Below are 20,605 nucleotides of genomic sequence, written 5' to 3'. Positions count from 1 at the left end.
CTTGCGTCTGCGGCAATCATGGAAAGTACGATTAAAGGGGTAAGTTCTAGTGGGGGCTCCGATTGCGTGACATGCACGAGTTGATCGCGAAACAGCTGTGGCTTTGTCAGTAGATCGTGTACTTCCATTGTCTCCCTAAGTGTTTATATTTTCATCTGATACAAAAATTTTTATTCAAAATAGTGTTGCTATGACCAAACAAACAATTTACTCACTATCGATACCTGTGTATTGTTAAAATGTTGAAGTGTGAAATCGAGTATCTACGTGTGGGTTGAAATTTAAAATGTTAATTAAGCAATAATTTGCTTTCTACAATAATTTAAATTAAAACTTCTCTATGTAGTTAATTGTCTAAGCATATTTAAATAAGCCACAGAAGTTTTAACAATCTGAAAGAAATTGCAGTTTTTATGTTTTGGTTCAATATAGAAGTAAATAGTAACATTTTGTCATACATCACCAAATCTGCTAAGGGATAGATCCATGATATTACCAGCTGTAAGTTTACTTTTTCTTGAATTAGAAGATATAGTCATTAATAAAATAATATTCAGAGCTCTTTTTTTGGGCAATCGATACCAATCAATCATATAAGACATATCGCCAACCTTTTTGCACTGCAATTGAACATAAACAATCACATAATTATATACATTTAGAATAATACTAAAACATACTTGTCCAACTAATATTTCCCCTATATAGCATAACACAAAAATATTTGCTATCATATATGTGAGTACTGTCAAATAAGTCGTTATAGTAAAATCAGGTCTGCCTGTATACTCCTTAAACATATAAACCAAAAAATAGTTTTATATAATATGTATAACACACTTATACTATAACTAATAACAGTTTGCAATTTTTTATTACCTGAAGAGTGTAATAGCTAAGTAAGCACATATTTAATGTACAGCCAATCACTTCGACAAATGAAATGTGGTTCAGTATGTATTCAGTTTGAGCAATGAACCTACAATTTTATATCAGTGTTTCAATAGAAATAATGAGTTGAAAAATTAGAACACCAATCTTTAGGAAATAGATGGTCATGTCTCGTCTGTTTTTCTTTTTAATTCCCATCGAGATATTACTGCATTTTTCAGTTAATTAAGAAAGTGAATAAACACGTCATGAGTGAACCAAGTTTCATAAAATTAAAATAAAAAAAAAGTCTTGTAATGATTTAAAAATGCAAACTAAAATTTCATTTATAGATATGAATATTAATATCATACCTCAGTGTGCGTGCATGATGCGTAATGATCTGACTAAATATGTCATCAATGCATTCAACCTTATCACAGTTTTGAACCACGCGATCTAACCATGACGTAACCACGTCCATCCGACCAGAAATGTGCATCACGAGGACTACGGTTAAACTGCTAGAAGCCACGGCAATTGAGTGTGTTGCTAAGCCTGCAATGAACTGGAAAATAAACATAATCGTGTTGGCTGGATCCTGCTGCGTGTCTGCGATAAGGCTTGAAACTGGATAACCCAAAGACAAGTAAGTATGATTTCCATCATCCGAAGGAATTCTGCCAATGACGAGAGGCCTTAATAAACAATAAAACACTGCACCACCATAGGTGAAACATGCAGAAGCAGTCGTAAGTTTCCTGCCAAACTTATCACTTCTTATCATTAATTTAAGATCTTCTTGGAATTTCATATTTTTCCAATCGTCTTCAATCTCTTCAATGCACGAACGAATCTCATTTTCACGTTGTATCAGATTATAATACTTGAGTATGGCCATAGTCGAAAATAACAAGGGACCAGTCATTCGAATTCGATTATAAATATTATTGACTTCTAGGAACAAAACTAGCCAACTGGGAACCGAAAGGAACACTAGTATACCGTAACAAATTAAATGTGTCAAATAACGAAGAAATATTTGGTGAATCGATGCTTCTAGAGGTTTTGGCCAAACACCGATTGCTTTCATTACCCAACGGCTTATCTTGATACAGAAATTCAAATTAATATTGCAGTTTTTATTACAGAGTTTCTCGGCAGGCATCGTAGAATGACAAGGGGTTGTACGTAACTACTGGTCATGTTCGAGCAATTGTTCTTTTTATGCGTCGCGCGCTTGCGTCTAATTTTGTTGGAATGAAAAATTTAACACTCACAACCATCATCGACAATTTTCAAACTTTTCGTTCTGTTTTGCAGTATTCCCTCGCTTAGCAGAAAGTATAAAATTAAACATAATCTCCTACCATAAACTTTCCAACTTTTTCCCTCGAAAAGGGGGAAAAATCTATTTTCTTTAATCCTTTGTATTCTCCTGATTCTTTAGGCATATACGTATGTAAATGAAGATGAAAATTATGCACGGGGGGTAGTATATAGTCTTTGTGGAAATTAATTCTCAACGACTGTCTCCAATTTGCTAAATAGACCTTGTTCGTTCACTTTAAACCATGATAACTGCAAAATTACCTTTATTGAAGTAAAACTTTTTAAGTGGAAAATGAATTTCGATGAGTAAATTCTAGTGGAGAACTGATTGCGTGGCTTGTACGAGCCGATTGAGAAACAATTGCAGCTTTGCCACCGGATTGTGCACCTCTTTTGTGTCTCTGAGTAAGTGTTTCCATTTTTATCTGATATAAATTTTTCTTGATAATAATATTCCAAATAAATTTACTATAGAGAAATCTTTATTACTAAAATTGCTGTATATTATAAACGGACTGAAGTGTCAAATCAGTTGTCTAAATATGTGTTGAAAGATACAAAATTAAACAAGCATTAATTGGCATCATATACTAATTTCCATTTAAAATACTTTACGCAGTCAATTGTCTAAGCATATTTAAATAAGCTACAGAAGTTTTGATTATCTAAAAGAAATTACAGTTTTATATATCAAGGTTCGAAACAGGGGTAAATAGTACAAATTTTGTCATACATCACCAAATCTGCTAAGGGATAAATCCATAATATTACCAGCTGTAAGCCTACTTTTCGTTGAATTAGAAGACATAGCCATCATTAAAATAATATTCAGACCTCTTTTTTTTGGTAATTTATACCAGTCAATCATATAAGACATTTCACCAACTTTTGTGCACTACAAATGATTGCTAATAATCACTATATCACTTAAATAAAAAACAGTAAAACATACCTGTCCAACTAAAATTTCCCCAATATAGCACAATATAAAAATATTTGCTACCATCGATGACAATATTACCAAATATGTTGTTATGGTAAAATCTGGTCTACCTGTGTATTCCTAAATATAAAAACCAAAATAATAATTTCACATAATATTTAAAAGATGTATGCTATAAATAACATTTGTTTGGACATTTCTTTTACCTTAAGAGTGTAATACGAAAGGAAGCACATATTAAGTGTGCAGCCAACCACTTCCACAAATGAAATTTCGCGCAATATGTATTCAGCTTGATCAATAAAACTAAAATTTCACAACAGTACATTATTGCAATAAATATAATTAAGTAATTGTGAAGAATAATATACAAGCACAAAAGTTATAACGATTTAAATCTATTTAAACTGAAATTTATATTTTTTACAGGATACATGATTGTATATCATACCTTAGTGTACGTGCGTGATGCGTAATTATCTCACCAAACATCTCATCGATCCTTTCAAGTTTATTGCAATTTAGATCTACGCGATCTAACCATGATATGACAACGTCTATGCGGCCACAGATATGCATGACGAAAACTACGGTCAAACTGCAACAAGCTACAGGTACAGAATGTACTATTAGACCTGTAAAGCCCTGCACAGTAAAAACAATCGTATTGGCTGGATCATATCGAGTGTCAACTATAAGACTGGACACTGGATAAGCCAAAGGCAAGTAAGTATAATTTCCATCTTCCGCGGTAATTCTGCCAATCACGAAAGGCGTAATTACGTAAAAAAATAATGCGCCACCATACATGAAAAATCCAGAAACCGCCATAAGTTTCCTGCCAAATTTCACATTGCTTATCATTAATCTGTGATCCTCGTCGATTTTCAAGCTTCTCCAATCATCCTCGATGCTTTCAATGCACAAACGAATCTCATTTTCACGTTGTACCAGAGTATAGTATTTTACTATTGCCATAGCCAAAAATGACAAGGGACCGGACATTCGTATTTGATGATAAATGTCATGAACATCCAGGAACAAAACAAGCCCACCACTAATCAGGAAAAATAGTAATAAACTATAACAAATAAAATGTTTTAGATGCCCGATAATTCTTTGCAGAGTCGATGCCTCCTGAGGCTTTGGCCAAACTCCGATGAATTTCATAACCCAACGGTTGAGCTTGACGCTGAAGTTGAAATTACTACTGTAGTTTCTACCGTAGTCGAGCTTCTTGATAGCCATATCGTGGGCTGACGAGAGATCGACCATAACAACTGGTCATGCTCGAACAATTGTTCTTCTTTATGCGTCGCGCGCTTGCGTCTAATTTTGCTGGAATAAAAAATTTAACTTTCACAACCATCATCGACAATTTTCAAACTTTCCAATCTGTTGTGCAGGTTTCCCTCGCTTCGCAGGGATCATGAAATTAAAAATAATGCCCTACCTTTAAACTTTCCAACTCCTTCCCTCGAAAGGGGAAAAATTCTATTGTCATGAATCACTCGTAAACGTCATGATGATTCGTAAAGTCGTTGAATCATTTAAAATCGCGTGTTCCCTGATCCTGTGTACACTTACTAGTTTCAAAATGAATTCTAACATTGATATTGCGCTAGGAGTTTAGTAATACTCTCAATAATATCCGCAAATTCACGCTTTCCATCAATCCTAAGGTTTTATGTATATCGCCAATTTTTTCTTTATGAAAATTTAAATATCAAGTGTATATTTATTGCTTACGCTACTAAGAGTAACTATTTCTATATCTTTACATTTTTTTATGCTTTTCGTCCAATCAAATCTAAGTGTTAACTTTACCTCTGGTTACTTTTTGCATGGACTCTGTGTAATGACAGTGTTTGCAAAAATTGCACACATATAAACACGCACAAATGTTATTTTAATTTATTACAATGAAGTGTATGATAAGAATTCTGTTTATTTTTTATTTCAGTGTATTACAATTATTTGTAAACGTAAATGTTCTAATTTCAATGTCAGTACGGTGGTTTGCAAGGAGTTATTACAAAAATATTTAAATCGAACGTGCTCTTTGGCCATTCAACCATATCTAGGAAGTCATTTTTCGAAGCATATTCAAATATGCTACAGAAGTTTTAATTACCTATTGTGGATTTACTGTATTATTCATCTATTAATAAAAATATTAATTATCCAGTAAAAAATTACTACATACATCACCAAAGCTACCAAGAGATAAATTAATAAGATTACCAGCGGTAAGTTTCGTATTTGAATTTGACATGGCGATCATTAAAATCAAATTTAAACCACTTTTTTTTGGCAATTGATACCAATCAATCATATAAGCCATGTCACCAATTTTTTTACACTGCAAAAATTATTTATACATGTTAAAGATTAAAACTCACTTAGGCAATTAATATAACAACAATACACAAACCTGTCCGGCAACCAATTCTCCAATATAACAAAATATGAAAATATTAAATGTTAACGATATCAATAAAGTCACATATGTAATTGTGCCGACATTTTGATTATCACTATACTCCTACAAATTATAAATAATAACTGCACTTTTAATTACTTTCCATTTTATAGTTGTGCTATAATTTTCTATATATATTGTAGATAATCTATACCTTCATGCAGTAATAGCACAAAAAGCACAGATTCAATGTACAACCGACCACTTCCACTAAAGAAATTTCACGTAGTATATACTCCATACGCGCAATGAAACTAAATTTTTATTAAAAAAGTAATAAAATAAGTAGAAAAATTCTTTAAATATATCTATGCTAAATTAAATATTACCTTCAGAGGAGATATATTGTAACATGTATATTCGTAATAAACATTAAAGTTTAGAAATAAATATCATACCCTAGAGTGCGCACATGTTGATTGATAACTTCTGCGAATATCTCATCAACGCTTTCAAACTCATTGTAGCTTTGAACTAGACGGTTTAGCCAGGCCATAAGTACGTCTAATTGGCCACATACGTGCATTGCAAAAACAGCTGCCAAACTACAAGAAGCCACAGTTATGGAATGTGCAATAAAACCCGAAAGACACTGCAAAATAAAAAATATCTCATTGATCGGACTCTGACGGGCATCCACGAGGATTTTCGACACTGGATAAACCAGAGGCCTGTAAGTGAAGTTTCCATCGTCCGCTGTAACTTTGCCAATCGCAAAGGGCATAGCTAGATAATAAAAAACTGCACCTCCATACATAAAGAAACCACAGATAGCCATGAGTCTTCTCCCAAACTCAGCGCTCCTCAACATCAATCTACGATCATTGTCAAATTTAACACTCTCCCAATCGATCTCGATCCTTTTCAAGAGATCTCGAATCTCGTTTTCACGTAGGATCAGGGAGTAATATTTTATTATCGCCATTAAGCAAAAACTTAAGGGACCAGTCAGCTGTATCTTGTGATAAGTGTCATTGATCTCCAGGATCATGAAAAGCCCACAAGGGATCATGAGAAAAATGATCAAGGAGTAGCAAGCAAAATTAACGAAACGCCAGAGAAATCTTTGGAGAATCGATGATTCTGGAGATTTTGGCCAAACTGCGATAGATTTCATAACCCAACGATTCAGTTCAATACTGAAGTTATAATCGTTCTTGTAGTTTCTTTTGTACAGTTTCGTGGTATCCATTGTGAATGGTCGAGAGTTTGATTGTAACTATTGGCTACAGAGGGTTGCTCCTCGGAGTTCATCTGGCGCTTGCGTCCCACGACGTCGCTTAACTCGAACCGGAAATGAGCCTCGCGTGATCGAAATGGACTACTCCTGAATTTTGCATCCATTTATGTAAGTTTTCTCCGATATCATAGGGTTTATAAAATTCAAAATGCTATATAGTTTTCCTTGACGTTTATACTTCCAAACTGTTATTTGAAAAAAAAGGGTGAATATTGTTTCCCCTTTTTATTCATAGGCAGCAACCTTGCGTGATGAACACTTTGTAAATCCTACTGTACAATTTTTCTTTGATATACAGGAGTAAAAAACTAAAAAAATAGTACCATAATTTCTGCATCAATTTTTAAAATTTTAAGCTTTACCCTTTGAAAGGGTTGCCAACGTTTTTTCTTAAATCCTGCATGGTTTGTATCAACGTCATATCTGGCTGTCTGATCACTTGTGTGAAAGAAGCAGAAAAAAATTGTGGTTATATACTTTGCAATCCTGAATAAATCTCAATTAAATACTGTATTATTCTTTATACTGTTATTGCATGCGTAATTACAAAGTTTTAGAATCAAAATGCAGTGTTAAAAATAAATCATTATTGGTAAAAATTCAAAGTGAATTAATATAACATGCAGTTTATTTATTAGATATAGTTTCTGTAAAAACAGTAATTAAAGTGTTAGATGTTGTACTAGTAGTACAACATTTGTGTTTAATTCACGATAGCTCTAACTCCAAAAAAAAAAAAAGAGAGGACGTCATTAGGAACAGCCATGTAATTTATCAAAAGTGCATAATTAAATTTAGTTGTAATTATGAATCCTCTTTTTTCTGTATTTAATATAATTTTGTAAGCTGGCACTAATTAATCGAATACCCTGTATAAGTAGATTTGCATAGCTGCTCTTCAAGTACGACAACTAATAGAAGATTTACGAAATCATCCTTCTAAGAATATTGAAATATGCAAAAGATGTTTTGATAATCTGGAAACGATCAGTTGTTACACAATTTCAAATAGAATGTAATAGAAATAGAATGTTTCCAATACTAATTAAAGCTATTTATCACTCACATTGCCAAAGCTACTTAGAGACATTTCAATTAATTTTCCAGCTGTTATTGATACTTGCTGATTGGATATCATAATAATTAATAAGAGATCTGTTGGTTTTTTCATTGGAAGTTCATGCCAATCTATAGCACATGCTGCTGCTCCCACTTTATTACCCTGAAAAAGTTTATCTTCGAATGATAAAGTTATCTAAGATTTTAGTGGTACTATCCATAATATTTGGGAAGCAGTTATACCATACCTGATCATTAAGAAGTTGACCGATGTAACAGAAAATAAATATGCAAAATCCAAATGACGTCATCAGCACTCCCATTGTCAACATTGCTGTAGCATCACTGCTCTCCCATTCCTGTGTGATTACAGATAAGTAAAATATTGACAAAATTAATTAAAGAATAATATTTTAATTATAATTAGCTTACCAAAACAATGCAGTATAAGCAAAGACACAAAAGAAATATACATGCTATAATCTCGATAAGACAAATATATTGCAGCAAGCTTTCAACAATTTTCAAAAATCTATTAATTAGATTAGCAATTAGAATAAAAATTAGTTATTAATTTATTCAATAAATAGATATAGTATATAATACCTTCGTACCCTAACATCATGTTCCACAAGATCAATTATTTTGTTATTTACAGTATCACTTTTCAAATTTTCTCTGTCTGCCAAATTACACATTTTTAATCTGGACAACTTGAGTTGCGCGCAGATATGCATAACTAGCAGAGCAGCCAAACCACAAGCACCACAGGTTACGGAATAAACTGCAAAACCAGCGATAAACTGACCAGTAAAAACTAATTCGTAAAATGGAGTTTTCTGTTCATCGAAGAATATGAAGTAAGCTGGACACGAGAATGCTCGTACAGTGGTGTTTTGGGGTGTAACAATTACTCCTTTTGACAAAGGAACGATAGTCCTGTAAGATACTCCACCACCGTACATAAAGACCATGGAAAAAATCACCAATTTTCTTGCAACTTTAGCCTTCGCTACGACAACATCATGATCTTTATTGGATATCGCTTTTTTCCAATCCATCTCCATATGATCGATGCAATATTTGATCTTGCTCTCGTGAAATAGCAAGATGCTATATTTTATAGCCGCACTTGCACAGTTCACGAGTGGTCCTATGAATTTCATTCTTCGTCGAGGGTTTTGCTCCCTTACGAAACATTGTAATAAGCCCGGTATCATGATAAAGGCGAATAATAAGTAGAAAACGATATTTGTCAGTCTGGTGAAAAATTTATCCAGACTGAAATAGGTGGTGCCCGAGGAGGGCCAAGCTCCGATCATTTTGAGAACACCTCGACAAATACCTATGATCCGTTCCATATTATCCGTAGCTCCATGCAAATCTAATCCAATTGGATCCTTCGTCGTTTTTCTTTCCATGGTCTAACCACGAATGTTGAGGGACCGTTATGAGAAACTTAGAAAAATTGCACCCTGAAGCACGAATTTGTTATTCGTGCGCTTGCGTGCAAAAAGTTTGTGAGGAAAAAAGTAAGTAGTGCAGCAGGTTTGCATTTAGAAATTATAAATTTATCGTTACATTAATATTAGTCTGAGAGTGAGCTTCATTTTGAATTATTTTTTCTTCCTACTAAAAATACTCAAAAAAACGATGTTTCTACTTAATCCAGTATAGAAACTGTAAAAATAAAAGGTTATATAAGCGTTATTCCAAAAGTTAAACAACTATCAATTTATAGCACATTTACATGCAACTGTTTTCTGGGAAATATAGCAAAAAGTAGAAACACTTTTTCAAACTCCTCTAAGCTTGGCTATTTCTAACATAGTACTGTGATTTGCAATTGTCAATCTGTTATTTCTTCGGTGATTTCACAGAGGAAATGCAGCTAGATGTAATTTGTCAATTCAAAGTTTTATAAAGAAATTACTCACTGCAATAGATGCATTTTATATAGAGAGCAAACTTTATTTTATTATACAGTTGCATGATTTTTGCGACAATTCTGTACGATACATATAGGAGAAACAATACTGTAAAGCTTTGTTTTCGTTATTGCATTCAGTGACCTTACGAAGCACGTTCATCTAGATAAAAGTGTGAAAGCAGCCTCAGTGTAAAAACATATTATTAATGCAAGTAAAATAATATTAAAAATTCATAATTTCGTTATCATACATTCATATTAAAAATCTGCATATCGAATTTAACCGTCAAGCCATCTTTCAAATGAGATAAATTTGTCAAAAAATTAGAAACCTTCTATCTATATATTATTGGGCTTGTAAATATTTGTTCGAAATAGCACGAATAAAATTAAAATATGCTGCTGACGTTTTAACAACCTGTAAAGAAAGATGGTAAATGTTATTATTATATTATAATATTTTTTGTAATTTCACCCCTTCCGCATTATTTACCTCACAAAAACCTCCTAAAGAAATGTTAAATATTTTCCCAGCAGTTAATCTAGATGATTTTCTGGATCTAATCATTATATATCTTAGATCGTTAACCAGTTTAGTCTGAAGATTATACCAATCGCTTAAATAAATACTATCTGCCACTTTCTCGCTCTTCAAGAACAAAGATGATTCATATAAATTTACAAATGACATTTCAATAACTGAGCAAATATTGAGAACAAATAAATTTTTTTTACTTCTTCCTTTAAGCGATCCCCAATAAAAGACATTATAAAAACATTAACGAAAATCGATGTCATCAGGATAAAATAAACCATGGTTTGTAATGTTTTTTTATCTTCCCATTCCTAATAATAATAATTTCTTTTTAACTTATTTATTATTAATTAATTAAGATAAGTTAAACTTACCATAAGCACTCCATATTCAAGAAAGCAAATTATTATAGTACAGCCTACCATTTCAGATAAAAATACAACATGTAGTGCACCTTCTATCATGTTTGCATATCTGCATTAAAATATTTGAAATAAGAAAAAAAATTAATAGGTGATACACAAGATATATAGAAATTAAATAAATTATAAATATAAAAAGTTAACAAACTTACAAAATAGCTTGTGTATGGTATTGAATAATTACTTTTAATCGAATTTTAATCTTTTCAGAAGATTTCGAATAAAGAATTATACTGATTTGTCTGTTAACAACTTCAAACAAGCAATAAGAATGGACCACGCATGAAGCGATTAAGCTGTAAACTCCACAATTGGTTGTTAAAATAATGATACTGATAAAGATTTGTAAAAAAAACATCATTTCGAAAAAAGGGGAGTCCTCCACTTCGAAAAAAATATAGTTACTGAGGTAAGGTAAAGGAATTTGTGTTGTATTGTCATTTTTCACAATTCTATCAGCGACGAATGGCATGATAACGTGATACGGTAATGCTCCCCCATAAGTCAGACCTAAATATGCCAACGTAAAAAATCTACCTATCTTTGCACTATTTCTCATCACCTCTCGATCCTCTTCACATTTTACATTTCTGTATTGGTTTTCCATTTCTCTCAAACAAACCGCTATTTTTTTTCTATTAATTATCATGGTAAAAAATTTAATCAAAGCCAAAAGGCTAAACACTTGGGCAGCAATCACCTATAAAATTATATTATTTCTTAAAAAGCTTCTTAATTTATATAATAACAAATGTAACAACCGGATTGGAAAAAGTTAACTTGTACAGGGTGCTTCGAAAAAATTTGTTTATATTTTAACTAGTAGATCTTAGGAGTGTAACAAGAAAAACTCCATTTGAAATTTTAAGTTTCATCTATTAGTTTTTGAATTATTTAGATTGTAAATTAACCAATGGCGTCCTTAGATATCTGTTTGGCCGATCAGACAGTGGCGCCGAGGCACGACGCCAAAACGTAACATACAGCATACACAGCTTTCTAACATTTTATTTAGAGTACTGTGTATAATACTATTAGATTATAATTTAATAATTACCTTCATATATTTAGTCAGATTTTCAGCATCAAAAAATGTATAAATTACGTGAGGAATCAATAGAAAACACATGAGAAAAAAAATAATCATTGATTGCAAATAAAGTCTAGTTAAATCCCAAAAAGAATCACCACGTTGAAGAGGATAAATGCCAATTGGAGTTAAAAGCTTTTTGGCTATGTTTACCACGTATGCTGCGTCAGTTTTAAAATGTATATTTTTATAAGATATTCGATCACTTTGCAATAGATTTAAGTAACTTTTCTCATACATGACGAAAACCCACAGAACCACAGAAGCTTTGCGATCGTGAACGATGTTCCTAAATGTAATAAGGCTGAATTTACTAAAATAAGCGATCATTTGAATAAGTATAGCTCCCACAATAATCAGTAATTCCAAATCAATTCTTGGCAATCTACTTAAGTGGCCGAACTCATAACGAGGGCTAAACGCAAATAATATTATTTCTAACGCATGCTTTTACTGTACGTGGAATTTTATGGAAAAAACCAACATGAATAGACAATATTATGAAACTATTGGCTTTTAAAAAACTCGTGAAAGAATTAATTACTAATTTAAAGACTGCTATTACTCCACCGTCTTCAGTTATTTTCGATTCCTTATCAGTTTTCACAAACACAATTTAAGAGTAGTGTGAATCTGTGAAAAGAATAATGTTTAATTTACTAATACTGAACTGCAAACACAAATTTTTTGGAAAGGAAAATTCGATATTATCATCAACACCAGAAGTTGAAGAAAGAGACCGCGATTCAACAGAGGATGTATTGTACTATCGGTGCTTGCGATATGATAAGGTTTCAGTTATGAGATTTTTCAAGTAGATACTAGTAGACAGTAGTGTTTAATGATTTGGTAAAGTAGGTTTGTCTAGCTGCAGGTCGTTAAAAGTGCCTTATATAGTGATTAGATTCTGTAAAATTTGAAATGTCTCAAAAACTGATTCCTAGTCGTAAGTGAAAGTAATATGTATTATGTGTGCAAAAATTTCTCAGAGAAATTTATTGAATTTTTGTTAAAAATAAAACAGGGGAATTATGGAAAATTCAGTCAGGTACACTGACCATGTTTATAGCGGAGTGTATTGGTACTGGAATACTTATTTTCATTGGTTGCATGGGATGTATTGGTACCATGACACTTAGCCCACCCCCACCTCTACAAACAGCTTTAACGTTTGGTTTAACTGTTAACCTCATCATTATGGTATTATAACTTACATATATACTTGCTTAATTCAATGCTAAATTCAATACTTAAAATTTTAAATACATAGATGCTTGGACATGTAAGTGGTGCTCACTTAAACCCAGCAGTTACTATAGGGTCAGTGATCATGGGCCTTAAATCAATTCCAACAGCATTCATTTATTGTGTAGCACAAGTTATCGGTGCTACTATAGGATACTTTTTACTCATGGTACACCAACAGATAATTTGAACTTTAAATCAAATGTCGAAAGCAAGGTTTCCACGATCAAAAGGATTTTCATTTCAGACAGTGACGCCGGGAAATCTGTTTAACGATGGATTTTCTAACTCCACGCTTGGTTTGTGCGTGACAGAAGTACATCCAAGCATAAGTTTGGCGCAAGCCTTTATAATTGAAACTTTATGCACGGCATTTATTCTCCTTGGGGCCTGCGCTACGTGGGACCGTCGTTGTGCCCATACAACGGATTCAACGGCACTTAGATTTGGATTTTCCGTTGCTGCTATATCATTCGCTGCGGTATTTTTGTATTTTATATATTTTAAATTATTATATTTTCTTATAATGCACAGGATTAGGTGTAGATTTTAAACAAGTGGTTTTTAGGGTCCATATACAGGGTGTAGTATGAATCCTGCTAGGTCATTTGGCCCAGCGCTTTGGAATGGAGCGTGGAAAAATCAATGGGTAATCAATAATAAAATTATTCAATTACAATTTTCGATAATTTAGTAATTTTTATTTCGGTTAAGCAATTTATTTTCTTAACATTTAATTTTATGTATGAAAAGGTTTATATTTATATAGGATTGTATGTAATGACGTGTATAACATTGTGTAATTGAAATCAATCTTTATCAAGTTTTATCATATCTCTTAGTTTTCACAAAGATTATTAATCTTTTACGGATTTATATAAATATTGCATAACTTATTACAATCAGTTGCTTATATTCAAAACAAACGACCGTTTAGATAATTATTAGTATTTCCGACTTATAATTTTTTTTATTTTTACCTTCAATGAATTACATGCATATATTAAATTAATGTTAACACTAAAGTTATTACCATTTGACGGTCAAATGACCCTTATTTGTAAATATTAACACGCATTATATAAGAAATTCTCGGTACGTTTAGTGTTAAACTAAATAACTGGGAATAACAAATTAGATTTATATTATCGAATTATACAATTTATTTTAACATTGCAGCTTTATTGGCTGGGTCCAACAGCTGGAGGCTTCCTTGGTAGTTATACCTACCGCTATCTACTGTTAGAAAAGGAAAGCAATAAGAAAAATCTGAATTGCAGTATGAAAGGCTTGAAAACATTAAAATCTGCAGAAACGACACAGAATGGCGAATTTGAAGCTATTGCAAATCACATGAATAATACGAACAAAGATAAAATGGATCAACCTGACGGATCGTTAAAAGAAGTTCTGTAAGATATTTTATTCTTTCGTTTTGTATTTGGCACTTGTAGTTTTAGAAAAATATTTTTTACAACTTCGGACACAAGTGATTTAAGTCGGACGTAATAATTATAATAAATAAGCGTGATTTCTGGTAAGATAATTGTTTTTCATTGGTAGTCTTCCTGACCGTTCGTTGGTACTTTGCTGAACACTGTTGGTTCTTGCCAGTTAAAACTGCTTTCGAAAGATGTCTCTGTTCAGCAAGATAGTAACCGGTAGCTATATATACTCACCTGCAAGTTCCAGTATTGCATTACTGATATGATAATTGCATCACTATAGTATATAGTGCACATTAGCTATATGTCTTTTGCTAAGTAAGCTTTTTTGTAAGTAAACACACGAAGGAAGATAAGTAGTTATTCAAACGCATATTGTGGATTGTCCGTATCAAGAAGAACATTATTTTTAAAGTTTTATCTTGAAATATTTAGAAAATATGTAACTTTAATAACAAAAGAGACACGTATTATGATACAGATAGGCGAAAATATATTTAAAGATAATATATATTGCGTTACATAATATGACAATAATTGTTTATGTAAAAGTGTATAAAAGAAAACAGCAGTTTAAATTGCGTTTCAAATAAAAGACTATAATACTATGTACTTAGAAAACCTTTTGGGTTTGCTCTCTGCCGAGTTTCATCAAATTTTGTACATATATTTTTTAGCCGATAATAAGAGAAACGTATTTTTTTATCGGTTGTAAAGTCAGTTTAAGGTGTAGGTTTGCCATTTAAAAATTGAACATTTTTTTCGCTTTTCGAGATAACTTCTGATGGAGAAAAGCTACAAAGATGGGTAAAGCTTAATGCGGTTTTTTTATTCTTTATGTAGAGAGTATAGTTTAAACGCGTCGTTAAAAATTGATCACTTTTATTATTGAAAAGCTTAACATTTATTTGTTAATAATTTTTAAATCTGTTATGCATTTGTATGAAAATAACATTAATCGTTGCAATAGTTTATTCCATAAAAACAATAAAACAGATGTTTAATTTTTGTTATTCGCCAAAGTTAAAAATGTGTTTAAACAATTTTTATCACGGGACCTATCATCTTGAATGATATTGTGATGGTAAGCAGCGAAAAAAAATGAAAATAAAAAATACGTTTATATTTTGATGAATAAAATTTAAGATTCCATGCGTACTTTTGTTTTCTTTTAATTAATAATACATTAACAATAATCAGAGCATTAACCAAAAGAGTTTTTCACAAATTCAAACAATTCCATTTCCATGACAATGTTTTTTTTTGCTTTCGCTTTGTTTTAAAATTATTTAGAAAAAGACTATATTATATGATATTGTGTATTTAGTTTACTTTTAAAACTATATTTCAGCTTTTTTATCAAAGTAGTTATTATACTATATAAATAATACTTCTATGTACTTTATTCTGAATGAAGTTGACATGAATATTTACGGATAATAATCAACTTGTAATTTTAAACATGCACACAAGTCAGTGTTAAATATAGATAGATAACAAAATAGCAATTCTGTATAAATAGTAGTAGGAAAGAGATCACATTGCTTTAATTTCATTCTTATAAAATCTAGACTAGAAATGAGATTTTGCTTTTTAATGATTTAAAATATTATTTTGAATAAACTTTATCAATTTCTTATCAATTATATTTAATTCTATAAATTTCTATAACACAGAAGTTATAAATTAAAAAAAGGAATTTGCTATACAATTATCTTAAATTAATTGTTATTCGAGTATCTGAAGATATTACCGAAATTGAAATTTAAAATACATTAGACTTTGATGATCCTTTACGAAGTTCATAGTGCTGAATTTTTAACGAATCATGAAGGAACATCAAACGGTTGTTACAAAGGTATGTGATCAAAGATGCATATATTTCGGATAAAGTTTATGGAAGAGATGATGAAAACTTAGATTTTGATTATGAAAAAAAATGCTATTGAATATTAGCGATCACAGGTAAAACAAAATATTTAGATGCATCCACTGTGATTAATACAACAAAAAAATCAATCCGTACGCTTATTATAAAGGTGGATGTAATAAATAAAATGGTTAGACCCTACGAAATAATATGAGATAAAATAGTACAGTATTATAGTAAACGAATTTTATGGATGTTCGAAATAAGCATGTACCAGTGTATAATACAAATATACGACACTGAGCTATAAAAGCCGAAGAAAGAGTTGCACTTTCACCAAAATCCTCTTTCAAAACATCCAATACTTAATTTTCCAATTTTAAATACTAGTTTAGAATTGTGTCAAAGAAAGTAACAAAACATATTACGAAGAAAACTTTACAACAAAGAAAACTCTTTATTTGACCTGTTCACAAATATTCTACCGCATTTTTTTCATAATCAAAAACTAAGTCTTCATTATCTCTTACACAAACTTGATCTGGAATATATGCAAATTTGTTTACACTCCTTTGCTATAAAAATCTCAGATGTTTTTTCGTAATCCTCTACATTTCCAGTATTATAAACTTATAGTAAGAGAGAGAAGGGAGAATAATCAAAGTCTAATATATTCTTAATTTCAAATTCAACAGTTATATCCATATGTTCAAATCATTATTAATATTATATCAGCAGCCCACTCTGTTTCTTGATTTGTAACTTCCACTTTAAAGCTATTTATAGAACTAAATACAATATATAATAAATTAACAACGTTTATACCGGATTAAATAAGATTTTAAAACATTAAAAAGCTAAATCCTAATTCTACTCTGATCTTTTGTAATTTTTGAACTAAAGTAATAATCTGTTCCCACCCAGTATATATACGGAAGTTCTGCTATCTTATCGACCAAAATTATAACAATGACTTGCATGTTTAAAATTATCTACTACTTATCATAAGTAAATATTAATATCTATTTCATTAAAAGTACAGGACATAGGAGTATTATCTATGCAAGTAATAGCTACTTCAATAAAAAGAAGCTGAAATTTTAATTTGTAAAATAAATTTAATATACATGCAGTATTATGAGTTTTTTGTATAAATTATTAAAAACATGTAATATCAAAGAATATGACTTTGAAAGCGAGTTTATTGCAGCAGTAAAAAAAGTCTTATGATTCACGTCGCTCTATCTTGATGAATTGTTAAAGTTTTAAATAAAAAATGGAATGTTTTTAAGCCATTCTTAGACTATTCTACATAGAGAATAAAATGTATACATTTTGAACTTTGTCTCGATCCTTGTAGCTTATCTGGATAAAAAATAATTCCAAAAAGTCAAAAGAGAATAGAAACGGCCAAAAAAAATACGTGTCTCTTATTATCGGCTAAAAAATATACGTATAACATTTTGTCAAAATTTGCGAGCCCCCTCCTCTCCACCGAGAGGCTTCCTCTTAGAGATAGGTCTATTTAAAGCTGCATAATATTGAACCGAGTTCAGAAGACAATCAGCACTTGGTAAAATAGAGAATAGACTAAAGTTCGTTAACCTTTTGGCAAGAGAAGACGAGAGATAATCGGGACTTACAGGTGTGGTTAGATCACAGATGCGATCAATAACAGGGTATTTCACAGATATTTCTAGAAACCGCAAATGCATCCGTTGCTGGGCTGTATAGATTTTCTCATTACGAGTTAAGTGACCATCGTATAAATTATTTAAGCCAGCATTTTTTATTTCCGCACTGCTTTCGAGGCCTGGCTGTACGAAAAATCTCAATATCTAAATTTGTCCAGACCTAGGCCTAATTTGTAACCACGAACGACCACTCTAGGTTATTCACGTTCTACTTAATAAAGTTAATCTACAATTAAAATATTTCCTATATTTTTTAAAGAGATAGTGCACTTAGCAACATATAGATATGGCTGGTGCAGCTATCGATTTGCCAGAACAGCGAAGCGCAGAACATTCTAGAACGTATCCAGGGCGTACAAAATACACTTTTAGATTTGGCAAACGAACGAAACTCTGGAAATTTTACTTTTGACATCTCTTCATTTGTATTATTCATCATTTACCGAAGAATTTGGTACGAAGGGGGGGTTTTAAAAACTGACTGGTTTTAAAGACTGAAATATGCAACAGCTTATTCTCAATGCTCTATAAACGAAGTTTGCATGAGACGAGACGAGCTATAGTATATCATCTTGCATATCTAAATCAATCAGGACAAAAGTAGGACTGGTTTATTCTTTGCTTTTCCATTACCGACGAAACTTTCGCAAGCCACCGAGAAGAATCTGATCTTGAATGGCCCTCAATGCTCATTTGTCATGGATTTCAAATTGCACTTCATTAAAATGAGGCGTGTATAACCAGTATATCAAGTTCTATACGCAGAAATTAATTTGGGGTCAAAGTTAATAAAAGATACTTCGAAAGGTGGTCCTTTTCAGACTCGATTGAGCACTATTGCGTAAGATGATCGCGGGGCGAACGAGGGACGACAAACAGAGTTTGCCAGGTCGCATGCACGTATAAGGTGTACGTAATAAACTCTCGTGTTTTTTAATGAGAAATTCTAGCGAGTCCACGACCTGCTCTAGAAATGGTCGACGGTGGCTGGTCGCAGCATCGAGTGCAAACTGCCACGCGACGTCTAGACTATGCAGCTAACTGTAAATTCGTTCTAATAAACCAGATTTATGAAACGCAGTGAGTTACGTCAGTGCGTTAAGTTCTCAGAGCAGAAAATCAGCTGCCAGAAACTCGTCAACCGACGCCGGCCGGCTGCTTCTTTATTCATTCTTACAATGAACGCTATTGCCACGTGTAACTATACTCACATGTATACAGTTTTCTTGGTGTCCGTTCTGTTTCTTTTTCCCTGAGCCGGGCCCCGAGCCCCTACCTTCCCCCCTCCACCGTCTCTTTCCATCCAAAGTTAATCTCCCGCCGTTGTGCTCAGTGTATTATATCATAAGAATGATCGAACCGTTTCCAGCAGGGAGATAAGCATCTTGTCCGCCACCCTGATATTCGCATGAATAAAATTGCATTATTCTTGTCCGAGCAGTCGACCAACTGGATCCGTTTAATAATGCTGATCCAAATAATTTCAGAAGACTTTTATAAAGAAACAATTATTAAGGGAAGTAGCCCGAGAACTACTCGCTCTAACAATTTCTCTATATTCTTTTCTCAATATTCTCCGCTCTGACTTAAGTTTAATTATTAATTGCTGTTTTTATTATCTCGGCTATTCCGCAGTCCAAGAGGGGGATCTACGTTTCGTTTACAGTTGATTTATTAGAAAAAATAAACACAAGCTATTTTTATCGTATTGAACGTTTTAAAGTAAATTAAAGTACAAGACGTTTCAATTAACCCTTTGCTTTGAATGACTGAATGAGTCGGATGCGCGGTCGTTTGTAAAGAAACAGCCTACGGTTTATGCGTTATAGTAACTGTGGCTTGACTGCGTATTAAAAATAACGAGTATATATTATACAGGTCGTTTGATAAAAACAGAATCCACGCAAAGGAAGGCTCCAGCGAAGGCTGTTTTTCAGTTCTACGCAGTTCGCTGTGACCTCGAAGTGCCCTTTCTCTGTGTTGCCCTTCCACTGGTTGCCTCGACTTCCTTGTCCCTTTTCACCGGTGCCCCGCCGAAAACAAACCAATACAAGACCGCGGAGACTCGACGGTCGACTGTGTGTGCGTATGCGTGTGAGTGAGTCAGTATGGTCCCACGTATAGTTGTATGAAATCTCAACCATTCCCGATGAGTCGTGCAAATTTATCAAGTGTGAGCAGTAATCTGCCAGAGTTTCGACGCAGTAACGCTAATGACCGAATATTCTCTCACTCTCTATTTGCGTTTTGTACCTGCAATTGTTATTTTTATTCTGCTTTGTACGAGAGTACTTTATACTATTTTTAGTTGCAGTCTAATACTTTTCTGCAGATAGCTTTTTGCCTTGTATGACAATAAATAGTGTATTTTATTCTGTACTCCGTCTTTCTCTCCCTTTCCTTTCATGAAAAGAGATAAAATAAGATAAAAACACGTGCTGATGATCG

The 20,605-nt window shown here is 32.4% G+C and overlaps 5 protein-coding genes across 6 annotated transcripts; 1 reads left to right on the top strand and 4 right to left on the bottom strand.

Annotated features, from left to right (window-relative positions):
- Positions 1 to 108: 108 nt before the first annotated feature.
- Positions 109 to 2,103, bottom strand: LOC136778350 (odorant receptor 13a-like). 2 transcript variants are annotated; one of them, XM_066735131.1, is made up of 5 exons: positions 1,245 to 2,103; positions 880 to 979; positions 681 to 791; positions 459 to 620; positions 109 to 392 (listed from the first exon to the last, which is right to left on the bottom strand). In XM_066735131.1, exons 1-5 carry the CDS (start codon positions 2,036 to 2,038, stop codon positions 339 to 341), a joined length of 1,221 nt encoding a protein of 406 aa, XP_066591228.1. In that variant the 5' UTR covers positions 2,039 to 2,103; the 3' UTR covers positions 109 to 338. The 2 variants fall into 2 exon arrangements, with proteins under 2 accessions (XP_066591228.1, XP_066591217.1); XM_066735120.1 differs by having other exon boundaries at positions 109 to 791.
- Positions 2,104 to 2,813: 710 nt separating this feature from the next.
- On the bottom strand, positions 2,814 to 9,230 carry LOC136780603 (uncharacterized). The gene is made up of 11 exons (XM_066739084.1): positions 8,533 to 9,230; positions 8,359 to 8,458; positions 8,175 to 8,285; positions 7,934 to 8,089; positions 7,795 to 7,844; positions 7,191 to 7,353; positions 6,026 to 6,846; positions 5,782 to 5,881; positions 5,580 to 5,690; positions 5,352 to 5,507; positions 2,814 to 2,867 (listed from the first exon to the last, which is right to left on the bottom strand). Exons 1-11 carry the CDS (start codon positions 9,144 to 9,146, stop codon positions 2,814 to 2,816), a joined length of 2,436 nt encoding a protein of 811 aa, XP_066595181.1. The 5' UTR covers positions 9,147 to 9,230.
- Positions 2,930 to 4,393, bottom strand: LOC136775810 (uncharacterized). Its single transcript, XM_066730896.1, has 4 exons — positions 3,597 to 4,393; positions 3,352 to 3,451; positions 3,155 to 3,265; positions 2,930 to 3,097 (listed from the first exon to the last, which is right to left on the bottom strand). Exons 1-4 carry the CDS (start codon positions 4,391 to 4,393, stop codon positions 2,930 to 2,932), a joined length of 1,176 nt encoding a protein of 391 aa, XP_066586993.1.
- A 972-nt stretch (positions 9,231 to 10,202) lies between the features above and the next one.
- LOC136780597 (odorant receptor 82a-like) lies at positions 10,203 to 12,233 on the bottom strand. Its single transcript, XM_066739071.1, has 6 exons — positions 11,871 to 12,233; positions 10,966 to 11,513; positions 10,766 to 10,865; positions 10,592 to 10,702; positions 10,350 to 10,505; positions 10,203 to 10,274 (listed from the first exon to the last, which is right to left on the bottom strand). Exons 1-6 carry the CDS (start codon positions 12,231 to 12,233, stop codon positions 10,203 to 10,205), a joined length of 1,350 nt encoding a protein of 449 aa, XP_066595168.1.
- A 512-nt stretch (positions 12,234 to 12,745) lies between these two features.
- LOC136782821 (aquaporin AQPAe.a-like) lies at positions 12,746 to 17,909 on the top strand. Its single transcript, XM_066742509.1, has 7 exons — positions 12,746 to 12,849; positions 12,928 to 13,103; positions 13,174 to 13,317; positions 13,396 to 13,629; positions 13,717 to 13,797; positions 14,328 to 14,560; positions 14,712 to 17,909. Exons 1-7 carry the CDS (start codon positions 12,825 to 12,827, stop codon positions 14,740 to 14,742), a joined length of 924 nt encoding a protein of 307 aa, XP_066598606.1. The 5' UTR covers positions 12,746 to 12,824; the 3' UTR covers positions 14,743 to 17,909.
- Positions 17,910 to 20,605: the final 2,696 nt, after the last annotated feature.

The sequence above is a fragment of the Prorops nasuta genome, unplaced genomic scaffold, assembly GCF_024137725.1.
Source record: "Prorops nasuta isolate Cenicafe-Biocafe unplaced genomic scaffold, Cenicafe_Pnas_1.2 PNAS00002, whole genome shotgun sequence".
Classification (NCBI taxonomy): domain Eukaryota; kingdom Metazoa; phylum Arthropoda; class Insecta; order Hymenoptera; family Bethylidae; genus Prorops; species Prorops nasuta.
The sequence above is the reverse complement of the archived record's forward strand: the minus strand, read 5'-3'. Positions and strand labels throughout refer to the sequence as shown.